Raw genomic sequence first — 27820 nt, forward strand, 5'->3', positions numbered from 1 at the left:
AAATCCCAGCCTCTCTTACCAGCTGACCTCTGGTGGTCTCAATTCTTTTGGAGGTCTGAATGGGGCTTGTCTCCCTGGTTCATGCTTTGAAAGGCCTCTTCCCTCTCCCTGCCCACCCCTGTCCTGAGTCCACTATGACATTTGACTCTTTAAAGAGGGTAGCTCCTGGGACAGGCAGGAGGCTATAGGGCTACAGCAGAGGGCCCAGACCCAGAGTGGGGTCTGGAAGGAGGAAGCTTAGGTACCCCAGGCTGCCCTGCTCTGGGAAAAGGGTGAATGCTCACCGACATTCAGCATTTAATAAAGTCAGTTTAAGGGGGTGGGGCTGAGACTCCAGCACACAGATGGGGAGGCTTGCTAGGAGTCAGTCTGTTGAGATTTCGAGAGCTTGTTGAGCTTAGTCTCTGAGCTGGGCATCAGGCATCCAACTTGGAGGGTTGCGTTTGGTCCTTGGAAGGGTTCTGTGGTGGCAAAGCGAGATGAAGTGAGTATGCCCCTGCTCCCAGAGGAGTAATCCAATAAAATGCATCTTTCCTGGAAAGTCATGCCTCAGACAATCCGAAATCCAGTGGGTCATGACTTCTCAAATATTTCCAAACCCATTTAACCACAGTAGGTCATACCTAATTTCTCTCAGAGTCTCCAGGGCTCAGTGGGTGAGTCTACTAAGGTAGCCCGGTATTCCTTCCAGCCCCCAGCTCCCCAATCCTTTTCAGATCTGTCCAGGAGCCAGGAAAGAAGCAGAATACTGATAATTCAAGAGCAGGAGCAATCAGGGGGTTTGCTTTGTGGGGCTGGGTGGCCCAGGGCTGAGCTTGAGGGGCCTATTTGTTCTTGGGAAGCTGGCGAGGTTTCTCTCTGGCAGCACGATCCCATCTCTGGCAGGTCTGCAGCACTGCGCTTGCCTGAGAAGGGCTTGTTCATGGGCGAATCTTAGGCACTGTGGGGTGGGGTGGGGCCACAGCTACTCTGCCCATGAGCAAATCCAGTCCTAAGGTACAGCCAGTGCCAGGGCATTCGAGAAATGCCCTCGTGGGCAACCTGTCAACCACAGCCATCTCATTGGTGATACTCATCACTACCTGAAGGGGAGGGCATGTCTTGGCAGGACTCACTATTCCTCTTAGACCGGGGCATTGAGATGGGGCAAGAGCTTCAGCTGGCACTGAGCAGAAGCTGAGCCTGGGTCTTCTGACTACCAGCCAGGAAGTAGGACCCCCTGGACAGTTTTTATCAGGGTCCAGTGACTCTGGAGGTGGGATAGCTGTCAGACCCACCACCCGAGCCCCAAGAAGCTCCCCCATGGGGATCACTCACGGGCACGTCTGTGGCGACCATGTTGGAAGGGTGCCGCAAGCCATATTCTTGTTCCTGCAGCCGTGTGGCCAAGTCCTGCTTCTCTCGTCCCCAGCGCCGAGCTGAGTCCTCTAACTATAGACATGAAGAGGCATAGATGGAGAACCGCTAGGCAGCAGGGCCCCTCCCTGAGAGCTAGGACAACCTACCTGAGCCTGCTCTTTGGGGAAAAAGCAAAACCCTGGGTCATGTGGGCTAGCTACCCTCCTTAGAGACCTCAGGGTGACAAGAGTGGGTGAAGAGGGACTAAGTGACAGCTTGACTGTGGCTGATGGATCTTCTCTTAGTTCCACCAGCAGACTGAGCTCAGACACTATTACAATGAGTCCAACCAATCCTCCACCACGGCGCTCCAGCCCTCCTTATACGTACGGGAAACCCTGTCTCACCTCTACCATTGTCATGCGTTGAGCCCCCAAACTCCTCATTCACTGAGCCCCAAACCTGGTCACACAGGGAGCCCTGATCCTGATCACAAAGTGAAAGTGAAAGTCGCTCAGTTGTGTCCAACTCTTTGCAGCTCCATGGACTATAGCCTACCAGGCTCCTCTGTCCATGGATTTCTCCAGGCAAGAATACTGGAGTGGGTAGCCATTCGTTCCCTTCTCCAGGGGATCTTCCTGACCCAGGGATTGAACCCAGGTCTCACCACCAAGGTAGCCCCCTTGATCACAAATGGAGCCCCAACTCTCTTGACACACAGATCCCAGACCCCCCTCACAAACTGAGCCACCACCCTGATCACACACGGAGCATGGACACAGTCATACATCACACTCGGACCCTGGTCCAAATGGAGCCCAGACCCTGGATACAGATTGAACCCTGACCCTCCTCATTAAGCCCAGACGTGGTCACACAGGGAGCTCCGACCCTGGGTGAGCACTGAGTCCTGAGCCTGGTCACACATGGAGCCTCCACCCTCCTCACACTGAGCCCCAACCCTCCAAACACATGGAGACCTGACCCTTCATACAAGGAGCCCCAAACCAGGTCACAAACGGTGCTCTGACCCCAGATGGAGACTGAACCCTGAGCCTCCTCACTGAGCCCAGACGTGGTTACACAGAGAGCCCTGACCCTGGACAAACACTGAGCCCAGATCCCGGTCACATATGGAGCCCCGACACTGGTCATATACAGAGACCTGACCCTCCAAACACACAGAGCCCCCACTCTCGAGGCTTTACACATGGAGCCTCAACCCTCCTCATGCCCTGAGCCCCAACCCTCTTCTGACATGTGGACCTGACCCTGGTCACCGGTGGAGCCCCAGTTCTTCTCACAGAGCCCTAACCGTCCTGAAACACAAATCCTGCTCACAAAGCAAGCCTTGACCCTCTTCACACTTGGAGTCCCAACCTCCTCATACAGGGAGTCCCGACCCTAGCAAACAGCGATCAGCAGTGCCGGACACACACAGAGCTCTGACCCTGGTCACACCGGGCATTCCCACCCTGGTCATGCATGGAGACTGACCTGAGCCCTAGCCTACTCTAATGTGCAGCCTTGACCCTGGTCACAAAGGGAACCCCGACTTTCTTCACACACTGAGCTCTGACACTCCTCACACAGGAAGTCCAGACCCTAGACCAAAACTGATTACTGAGACACCCGTGTCATCCAGCAGTTGAGAATCTGCTTTGCAACGCAGGGGACGCAGGCGAGCTAAGCTCCCACATGCCTCGGGGCAACTAAGCTCGTGTGCCACAACTACTGAGTCCATGCTCTCCACAGCTAGAGTCTGTGCCCTGCAAGGAAAGATCCCGCATGACACAGTGAGGACCCCGTGCGCTGCAGCTGAGGCCCAACGCAGCCGAATAATAAATATTAGAAATAAAGCCATCCATCACCAACCCTCGACACACACAGAGCCCCCACCCTGATCCCACACGAAGCCTTGACCCTCCTCTCATACAGAGCACTGACCCCAGTCACACACCAGGCCCTGGTCACAAAAGGGAGCCCCCAGTCCTGGTCACCATGGACCCCTGACCCTGGATTCAGATTGAGTGCTGACCCTACACATACACACTGAACCCAAATGTTAAATAGGGAGTCCTGATATCTAAATACAGGGAGCCCCAGTCCTGGTCATGAATTCAGTCCTGACCCTCCTCACACATGCAGCCCTGATCCTTTTCAAACACAGAGCCCCGACTCTGGCCACAAATGGACCCAAACCCTCCTTGAACTTGGAGTTGACCCTCCTCACACACGGAGCCCCAGCCCTCCTGAACTATAGAGGCGGAGCCAGGTCTCTGACTGCGTGGAGACTCCCTGGCCTGTGAGACCCCTTCGCCTCACCTACCTGGCTTTCCAGGGACAAGATCCGGCTCTGAGCTCGTTCCAGCTTGGCCAGGAGGTTAAACTTGTCTGAATTACTGGCAAGGAGATCCTGTGGGCACAGCAGAAATTGGCACATGGTCCCCGTCGTGGGCTGCAGCTGTGTGAGCTCGGGAGGCCAGGTGATGCTGAGGGGGAAATCAGCCAGGTCCAAGCTCCAAGTTCAGCTCCCAGTGCAGAGCCCCGGCTGTTCTCTCAGTCGTGTCCGATTCTTTGCAGAACCTCAGACTCAGGGCCAAAGCCCCTGTCCAGGGTTTCACACTTAGCATGTGGCTTTTTTCACAGCTGTTCTCCCCACATATTTTGAGTGTATGAAATTTTTGTACATCAATTAAAAATGTAAAAATATACTAGGGAGGGCTTCTCTGGTGGCTCAGGGGTGAAGAACCCACCTACCAGTGCAAAGTACTCGAGTTTGACCCCTGTATCTGGAAAGATCCTACATGCTTGGAAGCAACTAGGCCCATGTGCCACGACTATTGAGCCTGCGCTCTAGAGCCTGGGAGCTGCAAATACTGAGCCCCCGTGCCTAGAGCCCATGCTCTGCAGCAAGAGAAACCACTGCAATGAGAAGCCCATGCACCACAACGAAGAGTAGCCCTTGCTCACTGCAGCTGGAGAAAGCCCACACACAGCAACAAAGACCCTGCACAGCCATAAGTAAATGAGTAAATCCTTTTTAAGAAAAAATGTGTTAATACTAGGGAGCACTAGGTTAGTGCACAGAAGTGAATCTTGAGCTGGTGGGGGGTGGGTCTTTGTAAAGTAAAGGATCCGTTTGTAAAGTGAGGGTTCCCTGTCTTCCGCACTTTACCTGGATGTCCACACATCGAGGGTGCTTTCAAACAGAACTCACCTGCAAATCCTGGGATGAAGAGAAAAACTCTGCTGTTCCCAGCCCACCTGGCTTGTAATTCCAAATGTTCAGTCTCTGGGTTTGCATAAAGCACAGACACCTGTAACAGTCTCGGGAGGAGGGAGGGGCCAGGGACACCCACCTGTGCGGGCAGGGTGCCCCTGGAGTGGCCCGGGGCTTCTGTCTCTTGCAGGCTTTCTGCCAGGTCTCTTCTTGCTTCCAACTCCCCAGGGTCCACCTGGAATCAGGGAAAGGGCTCTCCAAGGCTGTACTAATCCCAGGAAATGCTCCAGGATGGAGTTCTGAGAGCCCTGTGTGGAGCCCACTGCAGGCCAGCCAGTGGCAAATGGGCTCAGGGGTCAGCTAGGGGCTTGCTTGCTCTCCCAGGATACTAGATGAGGGTAAGGGTGAAGCTTTCAGACTCGTAGTGTTCTCCAGGGGAAAAGAGCCAAGGCCCGAGAGCTAGAGACTCTCCAGAGATTCCAGGCACACTGAAGACCCTGGGAAACCTAGCTCCTGGTCTGGGGCTTCGCCTCGGATTGTGTGGTGAGTGGTTTCTGGGCACCTGGTGACCTGGGTAGGCAGGCCCAGGACCACGCCTGTGCTGGTGGCTCTTACCGGCAGGGCTTGCGGCTGCAGAATGATGGGGGCCGACTGGTGGTGGTTCTTATCCAGCTCTGCCCGCAGTCTCGAGTTTTCCGTGAGCAGCACTGAGTAGACGTCAACAGGCAGATTCTCGCCCGTAGGACCCAGAGGAAGGCCAGAGGCCCAGAGCATGGGGAAGCCTGTGAATGTGGCCATAGATGTGCATGAGATAGGCTTTCCTGCCTCCGTGTGCCTGGTCCAATCTGCCTCAGTGTTTTCCTTCTTTCTGCTCATCCTCTGCTCCCCAGCCTGCTATGGCTCCCTACTGCCAGTGAGATCAGGTCCACACGCCTCCAGAGGCCATCGTTCTAGGCTCGTTAGAATCTGACCTGGGTGATCTCCCTAATCACTGCCCCACCCTTTTTCCTGGGTCTGTTTCAGCTCCTCATCTCTATCTCTCCTCCTTTCTCTGCTTCTGGCATCCTTACTCCCTGAGCCAGGGCCTGGCTGTTTCCTCTCCCAAGATTGCCTTCTCATCTCTCATGCTAACCTCAGGGTTCCTGAAAGGCGGGCTCAACTTTCATTGTTTCTTAAAGGCCTTCAAAAATGCCTCCTTCCCACTGACACCTCCATGCAGTGAAGGCTGTCACAGGGCTGGGCTTATGGGGGTCCCCAGTGAGGTGGCACAGAAATCCTCTGCTTGGGCTGACCTGATCCCGTGTGACCTGGTTCTCTTCTGCTCATCAGAGCTGCCTCGGATGGGCAGTTCTGGATGGCTTTCGTTAACATTGATGGAGAAAGCAAATCATGGACTTGACCAAAATATTTTTTTTTCTGTTTATTTTATAGAAGCAGACTCTCTGAAGATACAGGGAGATGAGCATATAATTTGAAGGGTCCTGGAGTTAAGAAGTTGGGAACTGCTGCCTGGAAAAGCCCCGCTTTGCAGGTAGCCCATCTCTGTTCACTTGAGTCTCAGAGCTGCTTCTGGAAGGTCAGAGCCTCTTTCTAGCATGGTTCACATGCTGTGTCCCCTCCCTTGTGTTGAGGGGCTCCCTGGCAGGAGAAGAGAGTTCAGGGGGCCTCTGGAAGTGCTGAGTGTCTGAATGAATGGGGAACTAGCACCCTCTGGGCAGTTTGAAGCTGCTGCTGAAACTGAGAGGCTCCAAGAAGGCAGGGCCTCCAGGGGCGGGACGACAGCTGGGGAGCAGACTCACGCATGCTGGGCTTTCCCTGCGGCTTGTCCTGCAGGGGCTTGCCCCTCTTGCGCAGCTTGTCCTCCAGCACTTGCTCCATCTTCTCGATCACCTGGAGGGCAGAGCACAAAGGCTGGGCTGGCCCCGGGGCACCACACCTTCCCCTCAATGGCCAGGTCAGGCAACCTGGCCTTTCTGACACCTGCCTTCTCCTGGTGCCTCACGGTCTCCTCTAGCGCCTTCATCTTCTGCAGCTTGTCCTGGTAGCGCTTCAGCAGCGCAGCCTGTGGCTGCTGAGCCTGGTGTAGGAGGAGCAGCTCCTTTTCTCGATCATTCTTCTGATGGTGGGGGGCGGGGGAAGAGAGGGGAGAGAAGGGGGAACAGGGGTGCCCCTGGCCCCGAGGGTCTATCCTAGCCCCCTCTGCTCAGCCCTGGCCCCCTGGCCCCTATGTCCCTCTCCCTTCTACTTTCAGACACTCCCTCCTGGGCGCCCTTCCCCTCTGCACTCTGAGCCCTGGCTTACTAGAATCAGTTCATTCTGCAAACGCTGCACCTTGTCCCTCAGCTTCTTCATGTCCAGCTCACTCAGCAGCAGTTTCTGCTTCATGGATGCTAGTGGTGGTGGAGGAGCTGGCTCAGGGAGGAGGCACCTCCCAATTCAAATTGGAATACTTGAGGGTGGGCAGGTGGGGAGGGCAGATGTCTCTCAGTCCTGGGGCTTGAGACAGGGCTGGACTCTCAATTTCCTTCCCCGGAGAGACCCCAGACTCCTATTGATTAGCCCGTGTCCCGCAGCACACACACCTGGGAGAGGCCCCCACCTCCCTGTTCCCTAGCTGGCCTGCATGCCCTCACCCAGGTTCTGGGCCTTGTCAGGGCTGGCTGACTCCTCTTCTACCTCCTTCTGGGCCAGCTGGCTTCTCAGCATGCGGTTCTCTGCCTCCAGGACGCTGGTCTGTTTCCGCAGTGACAGGATGTCCTCTGCCATCTTCTGCATGGCCCGCCGGTAGTTGTTCATCTCCTGCGGACCCCGGAGCTCAGAGCTGAACCCCCAGCCCCACTGTGGCTGCCACCCAATATCGACATTCACACTTAGAGGTCAGCGGGTCACTCCCGAGGCCAAAGAACAGAGAGAATCCCAAGCTGTGCCCTCAAGTCTTAGCAACTCCTTGGAGGGGTGGTCATGACTGGGTCTTCACCCCTCCTGGTCAGTGAGAACAGCTGTGTAAATGTGCTCTTCTGGGGGCTTACATCTTTTCATGAGATGCCTTCTAGGGGGGACCCAGGCCTCAGACACCATTGAGGAAGCCCCTGAATGATAGAGACTTGAAAAGCTCCGGGCCAGCTCTCCAGGGCCTGGCTAAATTCGGGCCATTCTCACCTTCTCCTTTCTCCTTTCTTTCTTCTCTAATCCCTCTTCTTTGTGTCACTGAGAACCCGAGGAAGACTCTCTCTGAAATCTCCCTGAAGGCCCCTTGGGAGCTGCCCCTGGGCACCAGCCTCCCAACCAGCCCAGGGGTCTTGAAGGGACCCAAGGTAAGCCTGGGAGACCCAGATAAGGACTCAGGGTCAGCGCTGGGATCCAGCTATAGGATCCAGGATATGAGGTGGGGCCAGGATGCCAGGCTCTGTCATTAGGATAGGATTAACAGCAATACTAATATCTGGTGTTCACTGAGCATTTACCATGTTCTAGGTCAGGCCCGCCTCCTTCATTTAGCCTGTGAGGATGGGTTCTCTTATCATCCTCATTTTACCGATGATGAAGACAAGGCACAGAGAGGTGAGTAGCCTGCTCAGTCACAAAACTAATGAGCGGCAGGGTCAGGGTCTGAAATCCAGGCCTGCTGGCCCTTGAATCCTTGTTCTTAAGCACTGTGCAATCCTGTCACGATGCCCCATATAGGGAAACTTCACAATATTTTGAGAAGTGATGAAAACAGGTTATTACAAAGAATTATGATTTCAACTTGGGAAAAAAATTCACGTTTACCCTTGTGTGTAACATAGGAGAATTCATAGGTTATATTTACACTATTTGTTTTATAATCAGAAATTCCCTACTGTTATTTACAAACACTTTTGTGAAGGTAGCTTCTTAAATATAAACAGTACAACAAAATAGAAAAGAGAGACTCAAAACGTGAAGCCAGAAAGGTCCGCAGAGGGGGAGGAGGGAGGCACTAGGTTGGGGGTGGAGCAGGAGGAGGGAAGCAAGGCCAGGGGGAGCTTGTGGCCTGTGGCCTTCCTGAGACTGTGCAGGCCTTGCAGGCGGGGGGGCGGGGGCTCCAGCCAGGAAGGGGCTCCCAAGTCCTCAGGAAGCAGAGCTCGGTCCCCAACTCCCACCTGGGCCCCATGCTGACTGGGGATATGGCCTGGCTCCCAGTCACTGCCTCCAACCTGTTGCATGGTGGGCTGCTGGCTTCCCAGGGCGGGGTTTCCAGACAGCAGGGGCTCATCAGATACCACTTGTCACCTGCTGCTGTCTAGCCTTCTGGCTAGACTGCCTCTGAATGGTGCCAGCGCTGGGTCTGTCTCCCCAGCACCTGCCCCAGTCAAGTTTCAGGTCTTGGCTCCTGTAGATCTGCCCATCTGGTGCCCTCAGACAGCTACGTTAACTAGGACACTCAGCCCAGAGACTGCACCCCCTCAGGGCTTTGTGGTCGGGCCCCAGGCAGTAGCCCAGCTTGGCTACTGACTCACTGAGTGAGCTTGGACAAGCCCCTTCATCATGCTGAGCTTCAGGTTTCTCTGGCAGGAGGAGCATGGAGTTGCTGCAAGGTCAGAGTTCAGGGGCCCTGCCTCAGGCAGGCAGGCCTTGGAGGCAGCAGTTCCCATCCCACCCCATCACTGTTCTAGTACCAGCTTTAGTTAACAGGCCAGACCCCTTCCTCTTCGTCCTTGCTACCCTCAGCCTGGGTTCCCTTGCTCCCTCCTCTGCTGTGCTCTACATCTTCAATGTATAGCAGCCCCTTGATGGACAGGGGTTTGGGAGGCTCAGTAGACCATCAGGAGGAATCACATGACATTTTTGAAAAAGAAAATTCATCTCTCCTTTCCCTCCCTAGCCTAGTTCACGCTCTTCTCATGTCTTCTCTGAACAATTACGGCAGTATCCAAGTGGGTTTCCTTGATTTAGAATTATCTTTTAGAGAAAACACAGCTTGTCCAAGAAAACAAGTTCAAGGATGCTCCACACGCTGCAATGTGTGATTTTATTCTAGGAAATGCTCAGTCTCTGGATACAGGCAGCGCTTACAAGGAATGACCTAGATTCAATTGTTCTGAGGCAGAGATGTCCACACTGTATTTTTAAGTTAAAAAAAATAAAGTAGCAATGTGGCAAATTAATATGATCGCATCCACAACTGGTATGTGTACGTGTGAATGCATGTGCGTACATGTGTGCATGAGAGCATACATACAGAAGTATAGTAACAGTAGTAACTGCTCAGTTTGGGAAGGAAAAGGAACACTTGCTTAATCTCTGCATTTTTCTAAGAATTTATTCATGTTGTTCATCTAATTAAAAATAATTTAAACCGAAATACATTGAAGGCTATACCATGTTCACAGAGTGAAAGACGAAATGTTTAAGGAGTTAGTTCTTCCTTACACTGATTCATAGACTCAATGTATTTTCAATTAAGATCATAACCCTCTTGTATATGTGGAGAAACAGATGAACTGGTTCTAAATAAAATAAAGAAATAAAAAGAACAAGTATTGCCAAAATGCTTTTGAAGAGAAACAGGTGGGAAGACTTGCTGTATCAGCTGTCAAGATTTATGATAAAGCTACAGTAATTAAGACAGGGTAATATAACCGCAAAATTTGACAAGCAGGCCAAAGCATGAGAGAGCCCGAATACAGATCCACGCATATATGGACCCTTAACATATGATGGTACTACAGGGTGGTAGGGAAAGGACAGTCATTTTAATAAAAGGTGCTGCATCGATTGATATCTATCTGGAGAAAAGGGAAACTTGACTCCTATTACATACCATAATTAAAAATAAATCCCCTCCCCCCAAAATCCAGAGGGACTGTAGATCTAAGCGTAAAAGGTGAAACAATAAAGCCTCCAGGAGACGAGGATAAGAACATCTTTATGAACTTGGGGTAGGGAAAGGTATTTCAAAACAGGATATCTCCAAAAAGGGGAGACTTCCCTCATGGTCCAGTGGTTGAGATGCTGGCCTTCACCACTGTGGACCCAGGTTTAATCCCTGGTCAGGGAACTAAGATCCTACAAGCCACACAGTGTGGCAAAAAACAAAACAAAACAAAACCCAAAACAACAAAGAAAACCCCAAACCAAAATATGCCAAAAAAGCACAAATCAGGATAGAAAAGATTGATAAATTGGTACATTTAAATTAAGATATTGTATTCATGTAAAGACATTATTAACAGGGTGAAATGTGCAAGAAAAGTGGGAGAAGATACTTGAAACAAACACAACCAAAGATGAGCTCATATTCAGATATAAAAACTACTCCCAGGCTTCTCTGGTGGTTCGGTGGTAAAGAATCCACCTGCCAATGCAGGAGACACAGGTTTGATCCCTAGTCCAGGAAGATCCCACATGCTGCAGAGCAACTAAGCCTCAACTGTTGAGCCTGCACCCTAAATCCCGGGAACCGCAACTACCGAAACCCAAGCGCCCTACAGCCCACGCTCCACAACAAGAGAAACCACCGTAGAGAGAAACCCGTGAACCACAACTACAGTCATCCCTGCTGAAAGCAACTAGAGACAACTCTGCACAGCCACTAGGACCCAGCATAGCCAATGAATACACAAGACATAAATAAATAAAATTATAAAAAAGTAACTCCCACAAATGAACAAGAGAAAGACAGACTATGCAAGAGAATAACAGGCAAGAGATTTGAACTGACCCTCAACAAAATAAGCCAATAAGCATCGGAATCAGTGGCCACCCTCATTAGTCCTTTAAAACCAAAAAGATTCTGCTATACGCTGCCACACTGACTAAAACAAAAACAAAACAACCCTGAGCATACCAAATATTGGTGATGACGTAGCACAAGTAGAGCTCTTAGTCCCTGCTGGGGGAACGGGAAGTGCCACCATCCTTTCACAGATCTGTTCAGAAACTGGATCCTATTGAAGCCGAATGCCTGCATAGCCTATGGTCTGGCAATTATACTCCTGAGTATATACCACCCCCCAAAATGCACATGCAAATGCACCAAGAAGCTGGTTTAAGAACATTACTAGTAGTATTACTTGTAATAATCTTAAACTGGAAATAACAAGCACCCATCGCAGTAGAATGGTGGGAGAGTCATACAGTAAGATGCTACACAGCAACACAAATGAATGAATGGTGGTCATGGAAAACCATATGGAGGAATCTCTCAAACTAACTGTGAGCAAAAGAAGAAAGACACAAAGCCCCTACTCTACAATTCCATACAGACTTTCTCTAAAAGCAAGTACACTTTGACGAGTTAAAAATCAGGGTATTAGATCCCCTCGGGAAGGTAGAGAGATGATGAGGGCATGAGGGAGCTTCTGGGGTGCTGGAGTGCTCTTCTTGACCTGTAGGACCTGTAGGGGGTTACATGTGTGTGTTCACCTTGCGATGATTCATCCCTTGTATGCATTTATGTTTTGCGTGTTTGTTTGAATGGGTGTTGTACTTCACATTAAAAAGTTAAAAACGTTTAATGAATTAAAAAAGAAAGGAAATCCTGGTCAACTTCATTTAAATACAGGAAGCCTCCACATTTCCACCCCTTTGGAGATCATCCTGGTTTTCAGCAATAGTGGGGTCCTTTCCAGCCCTGAGCTTTGGGTGCTCCCTGTGGGCCCTGGTTCTGGGCCCTGATCGCAGCCTCTCCACCCTGTGAGGCTTATCCAGTCCTGTCTGGGAGAAATGGCCAGATCTGCTCTACCTTCCTGGCAGGGCCCTCTGAGAGCAAGCAGGCCCACGCTGACCCTTGTCGAGGGCCTAAAGGATGCCTCAGAACATCCTATGAGACTCAGATTAATTCACGTTTCCCATTGCCTGCAAATGTGAAGCGAGCCTTTGCACCCAGACCCTGCTAAAACCTGTGCTCTTTGCACCTACTGGATTGAGGCAGGTTGGGGCTTCACCCAGAGGGAAGAAGATTGGGATCCTGCCTTGACAGTAGCTGAGTCTGTTTACAGAAATTGAGGGGCACTGATTGGGGTTGTGGCCAGCACAGGCACCGGTGTCCATATGATGTCCCAAGGTCCCAGGGTACCCTCTGTCCCTGATGCCAAGGCTGCCTGGCATGGAGATGGAAGAAGGGCATCCCCAGCCTGCTCCTCAGTGAGCCAGAAGTGCCCAGGTCTCCCTGCGTTGGGACAGGTGGGCATGCAGCCTGCTTAGCACAGTGAGAAAACTGCTGGCCTGATCCCATTGCTGCTTCACCAGCTTCTCCTTCAGTAGGTCCTGCTCAAGGTAGGGGGGCAGCGAGAGAGGTGCTGGGCAGGGAAGAACCCTGCTAGATGCTGAGGTCCGGGTACCTTAGTCTATGTGTGTGCGGATGGGGAGGGCTGAGATCATCACGGCTGTGGTTCAGAATGAGTGCCTGAGGTTTGGAGCAGCTTTCTTCCTGCCCTGCTTCAACTTAGAGGCAAAATCTAAGGCTTGGTATTCAAGGCCTCTTACAAGCCATCCCCTTATGCCCATCAACCCCGCCCTTCCCCTCCAGCACTCCTATCTCCCCCTTCACATCTCTACTCAGGCTGAACTATTAATATCTGCAGAGAACCTCTCCCCCATTTCCACTACCTAATCTTTGATCTTTTATAGTCCACTCAGTAATTTGTAGTCTAAGGGACTACAAGGAGATCAAACCATTCAGTCCTAAAGAAAATCAATCCGGAGCGTTCATTGGAAGGACTGAAGCTGAAGCTGAAGCTCTAATATTTTAGCCACCTGATGCGAAGAACTGACTTATTGGAAAAGACCCTGATGCTGGGAAAGATTGACGGCAGGAGAAGGGGATGAGGATGAGATGGTTGGATGGCATTACTGACTCGATGGACATGGGTTCAAAGGTCCAGGAGATGGTGAAGGACAGGATGGCATCACCGACTCGATGGACATGGGTTCAAAGCTCCGGGAGATGGTGAAGGACAGGGAAGCCTGGCGTGCTGCAATCCATGGGGTCGAAAAGAGTTGGACATGATTGAATGAACAACAACAACAGTAATTTGTAATTGCATGAGGACTGGTAGTGTGTGTGCTCCTGAGTGTGCGTGTGTGTGCTCCTGAGTGTGCATGTGTGTGCACCTGTGCACGTTTGCGTGGAGGGAGTCCTGGGGAAGGGGCTGTGACCTTGGCCTGCCCCACGGGTCTAATCAGCTCCTCTTCTTATTGGGCTCACCCTTTCTAATGCTCTATTACCTCTCACTCAGGAGTCTTAGGGGTGAACAAAGTTCTATTCTTAACACCCCTCCTCTTTGACAAAGAACGAGAGATGAGGTCCAGAGGAAGGGAAAAAAAGAAATGGAGGACAGTGTGGCTCCTGCTGAAGTGGGGAGGCCTTACATCAGCCACATGGCTGATGGGTTCTTGGGGGCTCCATCCCTCGGAGGTTAGCCCTACTGAGCTTCCACAGGCCCCACCACCACCCCCAGCCAAATCTCCCCTGGAGGGGTGGAGAGGGACCTGGCCCTGGATCACCCGCCCTCAGGCTCTACTCTTGCCGGCTTCCTCTATCCCAGGGGACCCTGAGGGGCGGCAACCTCCCTTCCTCTCCAACTCCACTCACCCCCACAGCTGAGCTGTGCTTCTCGACGGCAGCCCTGACCTCTCCAAACAGATTGGGCTGGGCTCCCGGCTCAGGGCCACGTTCTGCGTCACAGTGCAGCCTTGAGAAAACCCAGGACACCACGACCCAGATTCCTGTGGTGTGCCTGCCCTCCACTTGCCCCCTCCCCTTCCAGCTCCCAGGCTGCTCTGCTGTGGGGGTTGTGGGCAGGACGTCAGCCTCACTCCTATCTCTCTGGGCCTGCACATCCTCTAGGGACAAGGACTCTACCTGTGCCCGACCCTGAGTGCCCACTGTACCGCCTCACCCACTGGGACCCCAGCTCTCTGAGCAGCTGACGTGAGAGGCACCAGGTGGCCCTGGGTTCATAACTCCCCTGCTACAGGGTGTTGGTGGCCTTTGCTGCATGCACCTCCTCTCTGGCCCTGGAAGGGTAGTAACTATGCTCTGAGCCTCAGTGTCCTCATCTGTGGAATGGGAAAATAGTCTCATCTCAAGCGGTGGCTGTGGAATCAGGAAGTGTGATGAGGGCCTGCCTGGCTCTGGTATATAGGCTGCCTGAAGACACCACATCCCATCTTTGTTTTTTTGGCCACTTTGGCTTGTGGGATCTCAGTTCTCTGACCAGGGATTGAACCTGGGCCACAGCAGTGAAAGCCTGGGATCCTAACCACTAGGCCACTAGGGATCTCCCTCTACCTCCCATCTTTGTACCACTTTTGATAACCTACAAACTGGATACAAAGTAGAAATCACCTTACACGTATTAAGAGCAGGTGAGACAATGAGGAATTATTGGACATAGATGAAAAAAAAGTATCTGTGTGATAGCCCTGAGTACCAAGTCCAGAAGGTATGATTATCTGACTGCTCCCATTTTACAGAAGCTGAGGCCCAGCATCCACCTCAGCCTCCCTCACCTTTAATAAAAGAGGAGGGGTGGTGGTGATCTTTCACAAAAGCCTGAAGAGGGCAATGCTTGCCCCTCTCCCCCACAAAGAACTTTTTTACGGTGGGATCAGAGGCACTTCAGCCATTTGAGGTTGTTCAAATATCCCTGTGGCCACAACCAACTATGTTGGCCAAAGTGACAGTGAAAGTTGCTCAGTCGTGTCCGACTCTTTGTGACCCCATGGATTATACAGTCCACGGAATTCTCCCGGCCAGTATACTGGAGTGGGTAGCCTTTCCCTTCTCCAGGGGATCTTCCCAACCCAGGGATCAAACCCAGGTCTCTTGCTTTGTAGGCGGAGTCTTTACCAGCTGAGCCACAAGGGAAGCCCAAGAATGCTGGAGTTGGTAGCCTATCCCTTCTCTGGCGAGTCTTCCTGACCCAGGAATCAAACTGGGGTCTCCTACATTGCAGGCAGATTCTTTACCAACTGAGCTATCGGGGAAGCCCAGGTACGCCTTATACCTTCACTGTTCAGATGGGGAAGCAGAGGCAAGAAGGCGGCAGTGTGCCCAAGGTCGCAGAAACTCAGTCATAAAGCCTTGACTGGAAGCAGCTCAGCAAACATCCAGTCAAACAGCACTTGCTGAGTGCCACATGTGAGCTATGCTGGGGTCTCAGAGCCCAGAAGAGTCCAGACTGTTCCAGGAACGTGATGGGCTCCCCTCTACACTGAGGAGGTGGCAGGAAGTGCCTGTGACAGAGGGAAACTCAGAGTCTTATTCCAGTCTCGGGGCAGGGTGGAGCAGGAAGGCTTCCTGGAGGAAGTGATCATCTGAGTTGACTCTTGGGAATGAGCTCTCTGGAGGTGGAGAGAGGGCTCTCCCGGCAAAGGCGTGTACACTGCTCAGTCGATCAGTCATACCTGACTCTTTGGAACCCCATGGACTGTAGCCTGCCAGGCTTCCCTGTCCACGGGATTCTCTAGGCAAGAATACTGGAGCGGTTGCCCTTTCCTCTTCCAGGGGATCTTCCTGACCCTGGAGATGCAGAGTCTCCTGCATCTCTTGCATTGGGAGGGGGATTCTTTACCACTGAGCCCCCTGGGGAGCCCCTGGGCAGAGGAGATGCTGTGGCAAAGACAAGGAGGTGAGAGAGAGATTAGGAACAAAGCAGATGAGAGCAGGGTGCAGGGAGGAGAAATAGGGGTTCAGCTGGAGAGGTAGTTGGGCAGACAGAAGACGGCCTTGAAGGCCAGTCTCAGGGCCTAAGACTCCATTCCGAAGGCCATGGAAGGGCCTAAGCTGTGGGGCAGGGGCTGCCTGTGATAAGACCTCTCAGGATGCTGAGCCCAGAAGATAAATCAGGAGAATGAAGGCTAAGAACAGCGAGCCAGGTGAACTTGTTAGGACCTGTATCAGGGGTAGGCAGTGGGTCTTCAGGGGAGGAGGCGCGTACATGGAGTACGGAGGCTGAGGAGTTGGCCTGAGGTGCAGTCAGGCTGGGTGGGAGGTACCTGTGTGGCTTCCAGGTGAAGGTGATGGTGGTAAGCTAAAGAATCTCAGCTGGAGATAAAGGGGTGGGAAGACAGCCTCCCAGGTGTGATGGAAACCTTGACAGGGAGGAGATTTTCCAGAGTCAGAGGAAGTGTAGGGTGGGGAGAGGGGTTCAAGGACAAAGGAAAAGGGTGGTGGTAGGACAGGAGCCTTCAAGTTCAGGGAAATTGCCAGAGGGGTAGGAGGAAAAGGGGTGGATGCAGGTTGATTTGGCCAAGGCCACAGAGCTTTAGAAAGGAGGGGAGATAGCCTTCTGCTTTGGCAGGTCAGGAAGCAACAGTTAGAACTGGACGTGGAACAACAGACTGGTTCCAAATAGGAAAAGGAGTACGTCAAGGCTGTATATTGTCACCCTGCTTATTTAACTTATATGCAGAGTACATCATGAGAAATGCTGGACTGGAAGAAGCACAAGCTGGAATCAAGATTGCCGGGAGAAATATCAAGAACCTCAGATATGCAGATGACAGCACCCTTATGGCAGAAAGTGAAGAGGAACTAAAAAGCCTCTTGATGAAAGTGAAAGAGGAGAGTGAAAAAGTTGGCTTACAGCTCACCATTCAGAAAATGAAGATCATGGCATCTGGTCCCATCACTTCATGGCAAATAGATGGGGAAACAGTGGAAACAGTGTCAGACTTTATTTTTTTGGGCTCCCAAATCACTGCAGATGGTGATTGCAGCCATGAAATTAAAAGACGCTTACTCCTTGGAAGGAAAGTTATGACCAATCTAGACAGCATATTCAAAAGCAGAGACATTACTTTGCCAACAAAGGTCCATCTAGTCAAGGCTATGGTTTTTCCAGTGGTCATGTATGGATGTGAGAGTTGGACTGTGAAGAAAGCTGAGCACCAAAGAATTGACGCTTTTGAACTGTGGTGTTGGAGAGGACTCTTGAGAGTCCCTTGGACTGCAAGGAGATCCAACCAATCCATTCTAAAGGAGATCAGTCCTGGGTGTTCTTTGAAAGGAATGATGCTAAAGCTGAAACTCCAGTACTTTGGCCACCTGATGCGAAGAGTTGACTCATTGGAAAAGACGTTGATGCTGGGAGGGATTGGGGGCAGGAGAAGGGGACGACAGAAGATGAGATGGCTGGATGGCATCACCGACTTGATGCACATGAGTTTGGGTGAACTCTGGGAATTGGTGATGGACAGGGAGGCCTGGAGTGCTGCAGTTCATGGGGTTGCAAAGAGTCAGACACGACTGAGCGACTGAACTGAACTGAACTTGGATAATGGCACATGCAGCAATATAGACCAACTTTCCCTGTAGATAAGCTGCAAAGCTGGATACAAAGTAGAAATTACCTTCTTAAACATATAAAGGACTGGTGTGACAGTGAGGAATTAACGGAATAGGTAAGAGAGGAGGTTGGGGTGGGGTGGAGGAACCCATACAATAGAATACTATACAACAATGTAAAAGAGGACCCACAGCACCCCACAACCATACAGATGACTGTCACACATAAAGCTGAGCAAATGAACCATATACAAAATAAAACACGTGACGTGATGCTCCTTATAGAAAGTTAAAAACAGGGCCTATTAGGCCATAGTGATGAGGGAGATGTACGGAAGTGTTGATAATATAAAGAAATAAAGCAAATGGGACTTCTCTGGTGGTCCCGTGGCTGACTGAGCTCCCAGTGTGGGGGCTTGGGTTTGATCCCTGGTCAGGGAACTAGATCCCATGTGCGGCCAACAAAAAATCCTCATCCTCCAGAAAACCCCCTCTCCATCCCTAGGTCTCTTTTCCACCCTGTATCCTCAGCTAAGGATGCCACATGCCACAACTAAGACCCAGCACAGCTAAATAAATTTAAAAAGAAAGAAGAAGCAGCAGCAGAGTATAAGACATGAGCGGGTCCAGGGGTCATGTCTAGGAGATGAGAAGCACCAGGGACTTGGGGTGCTGGTGATATTCCATTTCTAGACCTGAGTGCTGGTTTCATGGATGTTTACTTTAAGATAATTTGGTTGTGTTTAATTTTTCTGTTCAGCACAATTGTCTCCATGGGGGTTGTATTTCACAATTTAAAAGGGTTTTGATAAAAGGTGGGGTTTACTAGCTTTCCAATCTGTACAGGAAGCCTCTGGGCGGGACCTGAAGGAAATGGCCCCTGGTGACCTTGGCCAGCACTCTGAGTGCCAGGAGGAGGGTGTGCAGGAGGAGGACAGAGGATGCGAAAGGACAGAGGTGGCTGGGGATACCGGGTAGAAGAGAGACCTGGGGATGGCGAGGGGGTTTTCTGGAGGATGAGGAGACATGCAGGGAGAGGTGTTTAGGGGTCATGGATTGGAGCATGGGGATTTACGGCATTGGCGGGGGCTTCATGCTCCAAGGGGAAGGAAGAATCCTGGGGTGTCCAGATCAAAGGTGGCATGGGTGACAGGGCTCTGCAGGGGGTGGAGTGGGTGCAGAGGGTGGGTGGGAAGGCCCAGCCAGGGGGTGGGTTTGCAGGGTTGGGCATGCACCCTTCCAACTTTGCCCTTCCCTGGGGAACCACCCAACATCTGGGTCCCCAGGCCTCAGGGATCCCTGACTGGCAGGCTACCTGCAGTGTGGTCTGCCTTTGCAGCCAGCAGAGGGCACTCGCCTTCCACAGATGCTCTGGCTTCGGCCTGCAGTGGGAAGTATGGCCTGAGTGGGCCCCGTGCTCTTGGGGAGCATGTCTAGGGGTGCTGTCCAGCCGCAGGCACACACGGTCTTCCCCCCGGTAGTCTAACCTGCCATCTCACACCTCCTGCCCCAGAACTCTATCTAGGAGATTCTGCTGAGAACTGCCCATGGAGACCAGAGAGGTGCAGTAATTTACCAGAGGTCACACAGCAAATCCTGCTCCTCAGCTGGGACTTCTGTCCTGAGCCAGCCCCAGGGAAAATGATGGGGTTGAGTAGGGAGAGATGGGACTTGGGACAAGAGCCATTTCAAAGCACTGAAGCGACCCTGACATACATACACATGCATAGCTGACCATTGCGCCAAAGGAACAGTTGAGAGGGACTTGGGTGCAGTTTAAAACGTGTACGCCACGCCCTCACGCACACACCCCAAAGCCTAAATCTTTACAAGTCCTCCATCCACCCAGGAAGATACACAAAGCCCAGGTTGACCTGTAAGGGTCACGGAGCCTCATGACAGCAGCTCCCCTTTGTTGAACGTCTGTCACTGGCCAGGCCCTTTATGTACTTTTTCTCTGACCTGAGCAATGAGTCTGCAAGGGAGGCATTTTCAGACCCAATTTGCTGAGGAGGAAGCTGAGGCCCAGAGTGGGAGGAGCTGAGTGATGTGTTCAAGGTTGCCCCACTCTCAGAGGCAGAGCTGCAGTTCTACCTGGGGTGCTCTGGGCATTGTGGAGGGAGGCTGCTATGGTGCCCAGGAAGCCAAGCCTGGGGTAGGGTTTACTGAGCTGCTGTCTCCAAGGGGACAGGACGAGCTGCCACCCTGCCCTTGACCTTCTCCATTCTCCAAGGACTGGGGCTATCTCCTAGGCAACGAGTCTGCCTGGGGGTGGGTGTGTGCACATTCCCTTCAAGCAAGGTGTTTTAGGAGCCCTTAGAAGCTGCTTTTTTGAGTCAGAGACAGAAAGATTCATTCCTACCCATACACCCCCTTACCCTGGTCTGGCCAGGCCTTGGTGTTCCTGGACTCCTACAGAAGCAAGGAGGGCCCATTTCTATTCCCTCATAATCCCTCTGCCTGTGTGTGTGTGCGTGTGTGTTTGTGTGTGTGTGTGTGTTCAGTCGTGTCTGACTCTTCACGACCCTGTGGACTGTAGCTTGCCAGGTTCCTCTGCCCATGGGATTCTCCAGGCCAGGATACTGGAGTGGGCTGCCATTTCCTCCTCCAGCAGACCTCCCCAATCCAGGGATCAAACCCGTGTCTCTTGCATCTCTTGTATGGCAGGCAGGTTTTTTTTTACCATTAGGACCACTTGGGAAGCCCCCGGCCCTTGAGAAACCAGCTAAGACTGTAGGTATATCCACCCTTCCCTCAGGAATTCCCTCTGCCCAGAAGGACACAGGGAGGGGGCAGCCTCCTCCACTGCTCCTGGCTGACTGGTCTGATCTCTGGAGCCTTCTGCAGGCAGGCCTCATGGTTCTCCGCTTCTCTTACATTTGGTCTTTCTTTGTGCTCCCTCAATACACAGCCTACCTCTCTGATCAATGAAAGAGGGCTAGAAAGGCTGTGTTCCTCCTCTTATTGAATCTAATCTCCCTCCTCGTATAACTGGATGAGCCTCAGAGACTTTGCAGAATGGCACATTGCAAAGCTCTGGGACTTCTCAGGCCAGGTCATCAGAATCTTCATAGTGTCCACCCTTCCTCCTGGAAGCCTTGCTGTTCCCCCAGAGAAGAATGTCCACTACCCTGAGGTGGCCACGCTGTGAGGAAGCCCAGACCAAGTGTGTGGGAGAGAGATGTCTGCCTGGCCCCAGCCTCCCTGGGCTGGGAAGTCATGGCGGCTGGGAACCCACATATCATGGACTGAGACCAGGCCTCCCTGTTGTGCCTTGGCCTAGCTCCTGACCCGCAAAACTGAGAATATAAAAGAAGACATTACTGCTTTAAATTCAGGATGCTTATTATGCAGCAAGAGGTAACTGGAACCTTCTGCCTGGCCTCAGGAGCCCTCCAATGGCTCCATGTGCCTGCATAATAAACTTCCAACTCAATTTCAAGGCCATCTGTCACAGCACAACCATATCACCTGGCCACTAAGTTCAGGGGCCAGCCTTCCTGGGCTCCTCCCTATCTCTGAAATCTTACTGCTCTGTCTAGAAGACATCCTTGACCTCCACCCCCACTCTAGCTTGGCACTCCTTACCCTACCAGTCTCTGCTTAGCTCCTGGAAAGTGTTAGTAGTTCAGTCATGTCCAACTCTTTGTGACCCCACGATCTGTCCATGTGATTTCCCAGGCAACAATACTGGAGTGGGTTCCCATTCCCTTTTTCAGGGGATCTTCCCAATCCAGGGATCAAACCTGGGTCTCTGGCACTGCAGGCAGATTCTTTACAGTGTGAGCTACCAAGGAAGCCCTTAGCTTGTGGAAGATCCTGACTTACGGAAGGACCTCTCCCTCCTCTCCACAACCTCTGGTTGCCATTCTGAGTTGGGGAAGTAGGGTCAGGAAGACCCCCCCGCCCTGCCCCAACCCTGGAGTGGTGGCCAAGGACCCTGCCAGATTGGTCATCATTTGAAGGGCAGAGCTCCTATAGGTCCCCTCAGGATGTCTGAGAGGTCACTCTTAGCTAATCTGTAGCTTTAAGGGGAAATTAACCACATTTCTTTTAAATGGAAACACTCAGTTTGTACAAATTGGTGTTGTTTCTGTAGTTCCTGAGATCAGAAGTCTGAGCAGGGGAGGCAGGGGAGAGGACAGAGGTTGTGCCTGACCACAGCAGTCAACAGCAATTCCGAGATGCTGGACCTGATCTGTGTGATTATCTATAGTGTTTTTGTGGTCTTGAACTTTTGCATATGAATCAAAAGTTTTTTCTACCATGAGCGTAAGCCTATGCGGAACTTCAAAATTAATCCAAGTGTTGGGTTTATGGTCAATTACCAATATGACCAGTACTCCTTGGTGGATTTCTCCTCTCTGAGGCTCTAATTGGATAGCCCTTAGGAAATTTGTTCTAGAAGAAAGAAGTTGTAGTTCTGTCTGAGTCACTATTGATCTTACTAGATGGAACCCACTTGGCCAATCAATCATACTGGCTCTAAGCAAGATCTTTAAATTTACTCAGGCTCAATCAGAGAAATGACCTAAATTTCAATCAAAGAATACAACTTCTCGATTATTAGGAGGGACAACCCCCCCTCAGTTATGGGATGGATTTATACATCAGGCTATTATGGCTTAAATCGAAGGGACCACCCCCCCTTATGTCAGGGACAGTTAAATCATACTAAGGATGATCAGCCTAATAACACTAGGAAATTGGGGCTGATGCCTTATGAACAGGACTAATACATCATTGCCCTTAAAGATAGAGATTGATACTAAACAGATTGGGTCAGCTGACCAGGGATGTACTGGGCAGCATCTAATGGAAGTTCTTGGCTTAAATTCTTACTTATGACCTTATAAAGCCTACTAGTTATATTGGGGGAGGAAATGGCAACCTACTCAAGTATTCTTGCCTGAAGAATTCCACGGACAGAGGAGCCTGGTGGGCTACAGTCCATGAGGTCTCAAAGAGTCAGACACAGCTGAGCAACTAACACTCACTCACATATTATTATATTTTGCCTATTTTACAAGATTATTATTTCTTGTATTCTCCAGTGTGTGACAGCTACTGATAAGAATGATGGCTGGTGACTTGAAATGACCGACCAGATAAACGGATCAATGATTGCAATAGTGTAGTTGCAGATATGGGAAGAAGCAACAAGAGGGAATCTTCTCCCGGACCATAACAGATTAGTTAGACATGTCCAGAGACTTCTAGGTGTGTTTAACAGGGTCTAGTCCAATAATAGTCCACCGAGGGACCTAGCAATGGAATCCCTGCCGACTCAGCAATGAGGATTTCTACTAAAAATTGGTCATGCAACGCCTCCCAAACCTTGGTCGAATTTATGAATGTCCCTAATCCAGTTCCATGTATAGTACACCCTGAAAGAAATTCAGGGCAAAAATCAGGAATGAGGCACTCTGTGCTCTGGGAAAAACAGCAGAAGAAGCCTTCAGATAGTTAGGTACATTTTCAGGAGAAAATTGTATGAATCCAGAATCTTGCATCTTCCCCTACTTAGAAAAGCACTAAACCCACGAACTGAGATATCTGTTCCTCGTAACTAAGAGCAGCCTTCTACCGAGATGAGGGCTTGGTGGCATGGACCCCTTTCTCCACAGTCACATATGTGCTTGCTGACCTCCCCCACTACCTCTCTGAAGGAGCTCCATCAGAGCTACAAGAGAGGCTGTCTCCTGAGCTACCGTCCTAAGACCCTACATAAAACTGAACTCACAGATCTCAGCTTGTGCAATTTTTTTCCAGTTGGTGCCTCCACCCGACACCTCCACACCTCAGATGTCAGCTGAGCCTCCCAAACACAAGCAAATCTGTGCAAATTGCAGTTCAAAACAGGTTCCCTGAGGGGGAGGCAGTTGCCTCTTTGTTCAGCCCAAGGTTACAGCAATGAAACGGAAGGAGTGAAATTTCCTTTCCTTCTGTTCTTTCTTTTCCTTCCAGTGGCAGCAGAGACGGCGCCTGGAAAGCTTTTGCGTTCAGCACAGTGAAGCTTGGAGGGGTGATGGCAAGGCCTTGGTTGCTGACCCCAAGCTCTGCCTAGGTGGCCCCTGCCGAGTCAGCCGGCTAATTGAGCAGGGCCTGGACAATGGAGGGGGGTGGGGCTGGCTTGGGGAAGGGGCTTCCTGAAGGATGCTCTCTCCCATTCCCATTTCCCTTCCCAGGCCTCCCTGTGGACCTTCAGGGTTCCGCTCTGGACCCTCCTCCTCCAGGAAGATCTCCTGGGCTACCTCCATTATACCTCCTCAGGTATGGAGATCAGAGACCTGCCTCTCCTAGACTCAGCTTGAGGGTGGTCATTGATCTCAGCCCAGGGAAGTTGAGGAACAGGCACTCATGGCATTGATGAGCAGACAAATCCCTGCCCTGGCTTTACAGGCTCTGCTTACTCTCCAATAAGGACCCCTTCCCCTGTGCTCATGTCCTGCCAGCCTCCTCCCTGGTTAGAGCTTTGCTGTCCCTGAGTGCTCCATGTGGGGTGTGAGGAGAGCCCTGGTTGGAGGCCACAATCTTGGGTTTTAATCTAGCCTCTGCTCAAATCAGCTGTGTGACCCTAAGCAAGGCCCTGACCTACTCCAGGTCTCCTGATCTGTGGGCTGGAGATATGCTCCCTCATGGGCCTGCTCTGGGTTCTTGCCATGAAGAAAGAACAAAGGCTTTGGCTCCTGGAGTCTGAAGGAGAAAGGTGTCCCTATCCCAGGCAAGGCAGGCCCCTTGGCCTAAGGCTGATTCCCCTCCTTTTGGATGACCCCACCTGCCTCTGATGCTGGGTAAGATGGAAGGCAAAAGGAGAAGGGGACAGCAGAGGACGAGAAGGTTGGATGGCATCACTGACTCAATGGGCATGAATTTGAGCAAATTCCAGGAGATAGTGAAGGACAGGGGAGCCTGGTGTGCTGCAGTCCATAGGGTTGCAAAGAGTCTGACATGACTTAATGACTGAATAATCTGCTTTGTTCTTCACCCTCACTGGCCCTTATGAGCTCTGGCCCTATCAACAAGACCTCCTGGCCTGACTGCCCCAGGCTAGCCCAGCCCCAGCCACTTTCTAGGATATAGGGCTGGACCTCCAAGAGACCAGAGACATGCCCTGAGTTAGCAGGATGCAGTGGTCACTTTAAGGGGTGTTTCCAGAAGTCCTTCTCTCTTCCCTTTCTGGGTTCCCAGGTGTGGGCTCAGGTAGCCTGGGCTGGGCCTGGGAGCCCCACAGAGGTTCCAGTGACCACAGGCATCCAGTGGCCAGTGGCTGTGGGGGCCTGATCTTCTAGTCCTCTCTCTACCTTGCTCTGGGAATACCTTTATTGGTTGCTAGGCAACACACCCCAACACACCTGGCTGCTAGGTAAGCCAACCCATCCTCCCAGAACCAGCGGTATGGGGGCAGACTTACAGAGTGGCTGTCCAGGAGGCCTGGGGCAGCCTGGGGGGCTGGAGGGGATGGAGACTCTGGTTCCCCCATCTTTCCTGCTCGCAGTTCCGTTCCCCAGGATGGGCCCCCAGGGACCGTTGCTACAACAAGTGCCTGCCTGGTGACTAAGCCCTGCCCTGCGCTGGAAGCAGGCAGGCCCAGGGGACCACTCCCGCTTTGTTCCAGGGTAAGGGCATCTGGGTGGGGTGGCTGGAATCAGGCTAGGCTTATTCCTTAGCCAGGGAACTGCAAGGAGATGGCAGGACCTGGAAGGGCTGTGGGGCCAGGAGACCAGGAAACGGGCAAGACCCTGAAGGGCTCCAACCTTCTGTCTCCCCAACCCCAGTCTCAGCATCCCCCCGCGACCTGCCCTCTATGTAGGCCTCAGTCTCCTGTTAGTCTCGCCATCCATTCCCACTGTCTCTGCCTTTTGGTTACCCCGTAGCCTAGTCTCCCCTGTCCTCTTCCCTTTAGCCTCCTCCTATTTCTAGCCCTCAGTCTCCCTTCTCTCTGGCCCTTGAACCCTCAGCAGTCCTCCTGCAGTGGTCCAGGCCGGGCTTACTTTTCTCCTGCAGCTGCATAGTGAGGCCTAGCGCCCCAAGCCTGCCCCCCGGGCCTTCCCATCTCCGCTGTCCTGATAGTCTGGACAAATTCCTTTCCTGTTAGTTCAGTGGAGACAGCATGGGTGGATGTCTTTAAAAGGAACTCCCTGGGAAGCAAATGGAAAACAAACCCAAACAAGGCAGCCCACCACCTAGAAACGGCCTTGGTCTCTAAGGCAAAGCCATCTGCTACAACTGCCCTTGGCCTGGGACTGCCGAGACACCCTCCTAGGGCTTGGCGTTTTCTGTCTGGCTTTGCCCCAACTGAGCTGGGTCCAGCCTGTCTATCTCAGGCAAGCTTGGTCCCAAAGCCTCCTCTGATGGCCCCACCCCTCCATCTGCCCCTAGCAAGATGTCTACATGAAGCTGGGACTCCATATATATTTGCTCATCTATTTAATAAATGCATGGAGGAACGATGGGGGTTTCTGGGGTTTCAGTGGTGGTTCAAGAAGACAGTCCAAGACAGACAGCTTGACCTGTTTCCAAAGCTCCAGCCTGTCTAAGGCACCCCCACCCCCGACTGCTGGGTGCTAGCCCAGGGTTCTGTGTGGGTGGGGGCCCCTGTCAGTATTGTAGGTGGGCTCTTACTCCTTTCCTTGGCAGGCCTCATTTCTCATTGAATTTACTCTGAGACCCTGTAGAATTCACTCATTCCTCATGGGGTTTCTTCCTCTCTATCATATGAATATGATATCATAAAGGCAGGAGTATGGAGCAGAATAAGCCCCACACAGCTCTGGGGCTCATACCTGAGCTGGCTGGAAGCTGTGGGAAGGCAGTGGGCTTTGTGTTTGCTCAGCACTGTGTTCGAGTCCCACCCTGGGCCTCAGTTTCCTCCTCTGTGAGGTGGAGAGTGTGATCACACCCACCTCCCAGAGCTGCTGGGAGGCAGGGATACTGAGGCTGGGGCAAGGGGGTGGGTAGAGCTCTAATCAGAGTGCCTGGCACGTGAGCAGCTCTGGAAATGTTATCATCTCCTCTGTGGGACCCCTGGGGGTTCTAACCCTTCTCTAAGGAAATGAGGCTTGTGAAGGATTTGGCCACCCTTTCTGGGCAGCGCCAGCCTCTCAGATGGCATCCCAGATATGGGCCTAGACCTTCCTGGTCCTGCCCCTCAGCCTCCCCACAGGGGAAACAGGCTGCTGCCTTCTGGTGTATCTCCCATCTCCACCCACCTCCATCCCAAGATCCCGGGGAAGAAGCCTGGGATATAGGCAAAGCCAGAGTAACATCCTCTCCCAGCCCGGCCTTCAGCCGCCCGCCCCCTCAATGAGAGGGGCCCTGGGCTCGCACGCCTGCCGCGCTGCCTATCGATTGAATCTGCTCCCATCCTCGGGCGTGCCATGAATTTTTCATCAAAGGCCTGTAGACTTTGGGAAACGCACAATTAGAAGCCCCATCAATAATGCACCGTGCAGAGGCATTGCTGAGCTCAGCCAGGCCCCAGACACGGCTGTCTTCCAGTCTGCTCTGGTGGGAGGCGGGAGTGGAGCCCTCGGGGGTCGGTCACTGGACCCCATAAATGTGGGATGCTGGGAGGTGGGAAGAAGCTGGACTCAAAGACTTGAGCCTGCCCCCGTGAAGCCTTGTCTCAGTCACTTCATCCGTAGAATGGGTGCTGAGGAGTCCTACTCCTTAAAGCATGGTGAGGCATAGCAGAGTTGCTAGGGGAGTTCTAGGGTTCTTTGTGGGGCTGGGGGATATCCTTCCTCTGTGGATTCCAGGAAAGCAGGGTAGGCACCAGGCTGGGGTGGGGAGGCAGTTGAGGGAAGAAGAAAGAAGCCTGGTGGCAGTGAGGCAGAGGTTATTCACCCAACTCCGTGGTCCAGGTCCAATGTGGCCCCGGCCCTGCCCCCTCCAGCCTCAAAGCCCAGCTCCCCTTCCACGAGCGCTTCTGTCGTCTCAGAACCAAGGCTGGGGGAAGAACAGAGGCTCTGTCCTGTTCTCCTCTGAGCCGTTACAGT

The 27820-nt window shown here is 52.2% G+C and overlaps 1 protein-coding gene across 1 annotated transcript; it reads right to left on the reverse strand.

Moving 5' to 3' along the window:
* Nucleotides 1234-25941, reverse strand: CCDC33 (coiled-coil domain containing 33). Its single transcript, XM_018066619.1, has 9 exons — nt 25234-25941; nt 7195-7360; nt 6863-6951; nt 6546-6677; nt 6361-6451; nt 5177-5343; nt 4701-4796; nt 3668-3754; nt 1234-1431 (listed from the first exon to the last, which is right to left on the reverse strand). The coding sequence occupies exons 1-9, from the start codon at nt 25300-25302 to the stop codon at nt 1234-1236; spliced, it is 1095 nt and encodes a 364-aa protein (XP_017922108.1). The 5' UTR covers nt 25303-25941.

Source organism: Capra hircus, chromosome 21 (genome assembly GCF_001704415.2).
Source record: "Capra hircus breed San Clemente chromosome 21, ASM170441v1, whole genome shotgun sequence".
Taxonomy (NCBI): domain Eukaryota; kingdom Metazoa; phylum Chordata; class Mammalia; order Artiodactyla; family Bovidae; genus Capra; species Capra hircus.

Bases quoted from the DNA above. Each gene is read 5' to 3' on its own strand.
- CCDC33 (XM_018066619.1), bottom strand. From the start codon at position 25,302: ATGGGGGAACCAGAGTCTCCATCCCCTCCAGCCCCCCAGGCTGCCCCA. The intron at 5,344-6,360 runs GTGAGTCTGCTC...CCACATTCACAG, and splicing joins GCAGGGAAAGCCCAGCATGC to GCTTCCCCATGCTCTGGGCC. The intron at 4,797-5,176 runs GTAAGAGCCACC...CCCTGATTCCAG, and splicing joins TGCAGCCGCAAGCCCTGCCG to GTGGACCCTGGGGAGTTGGA.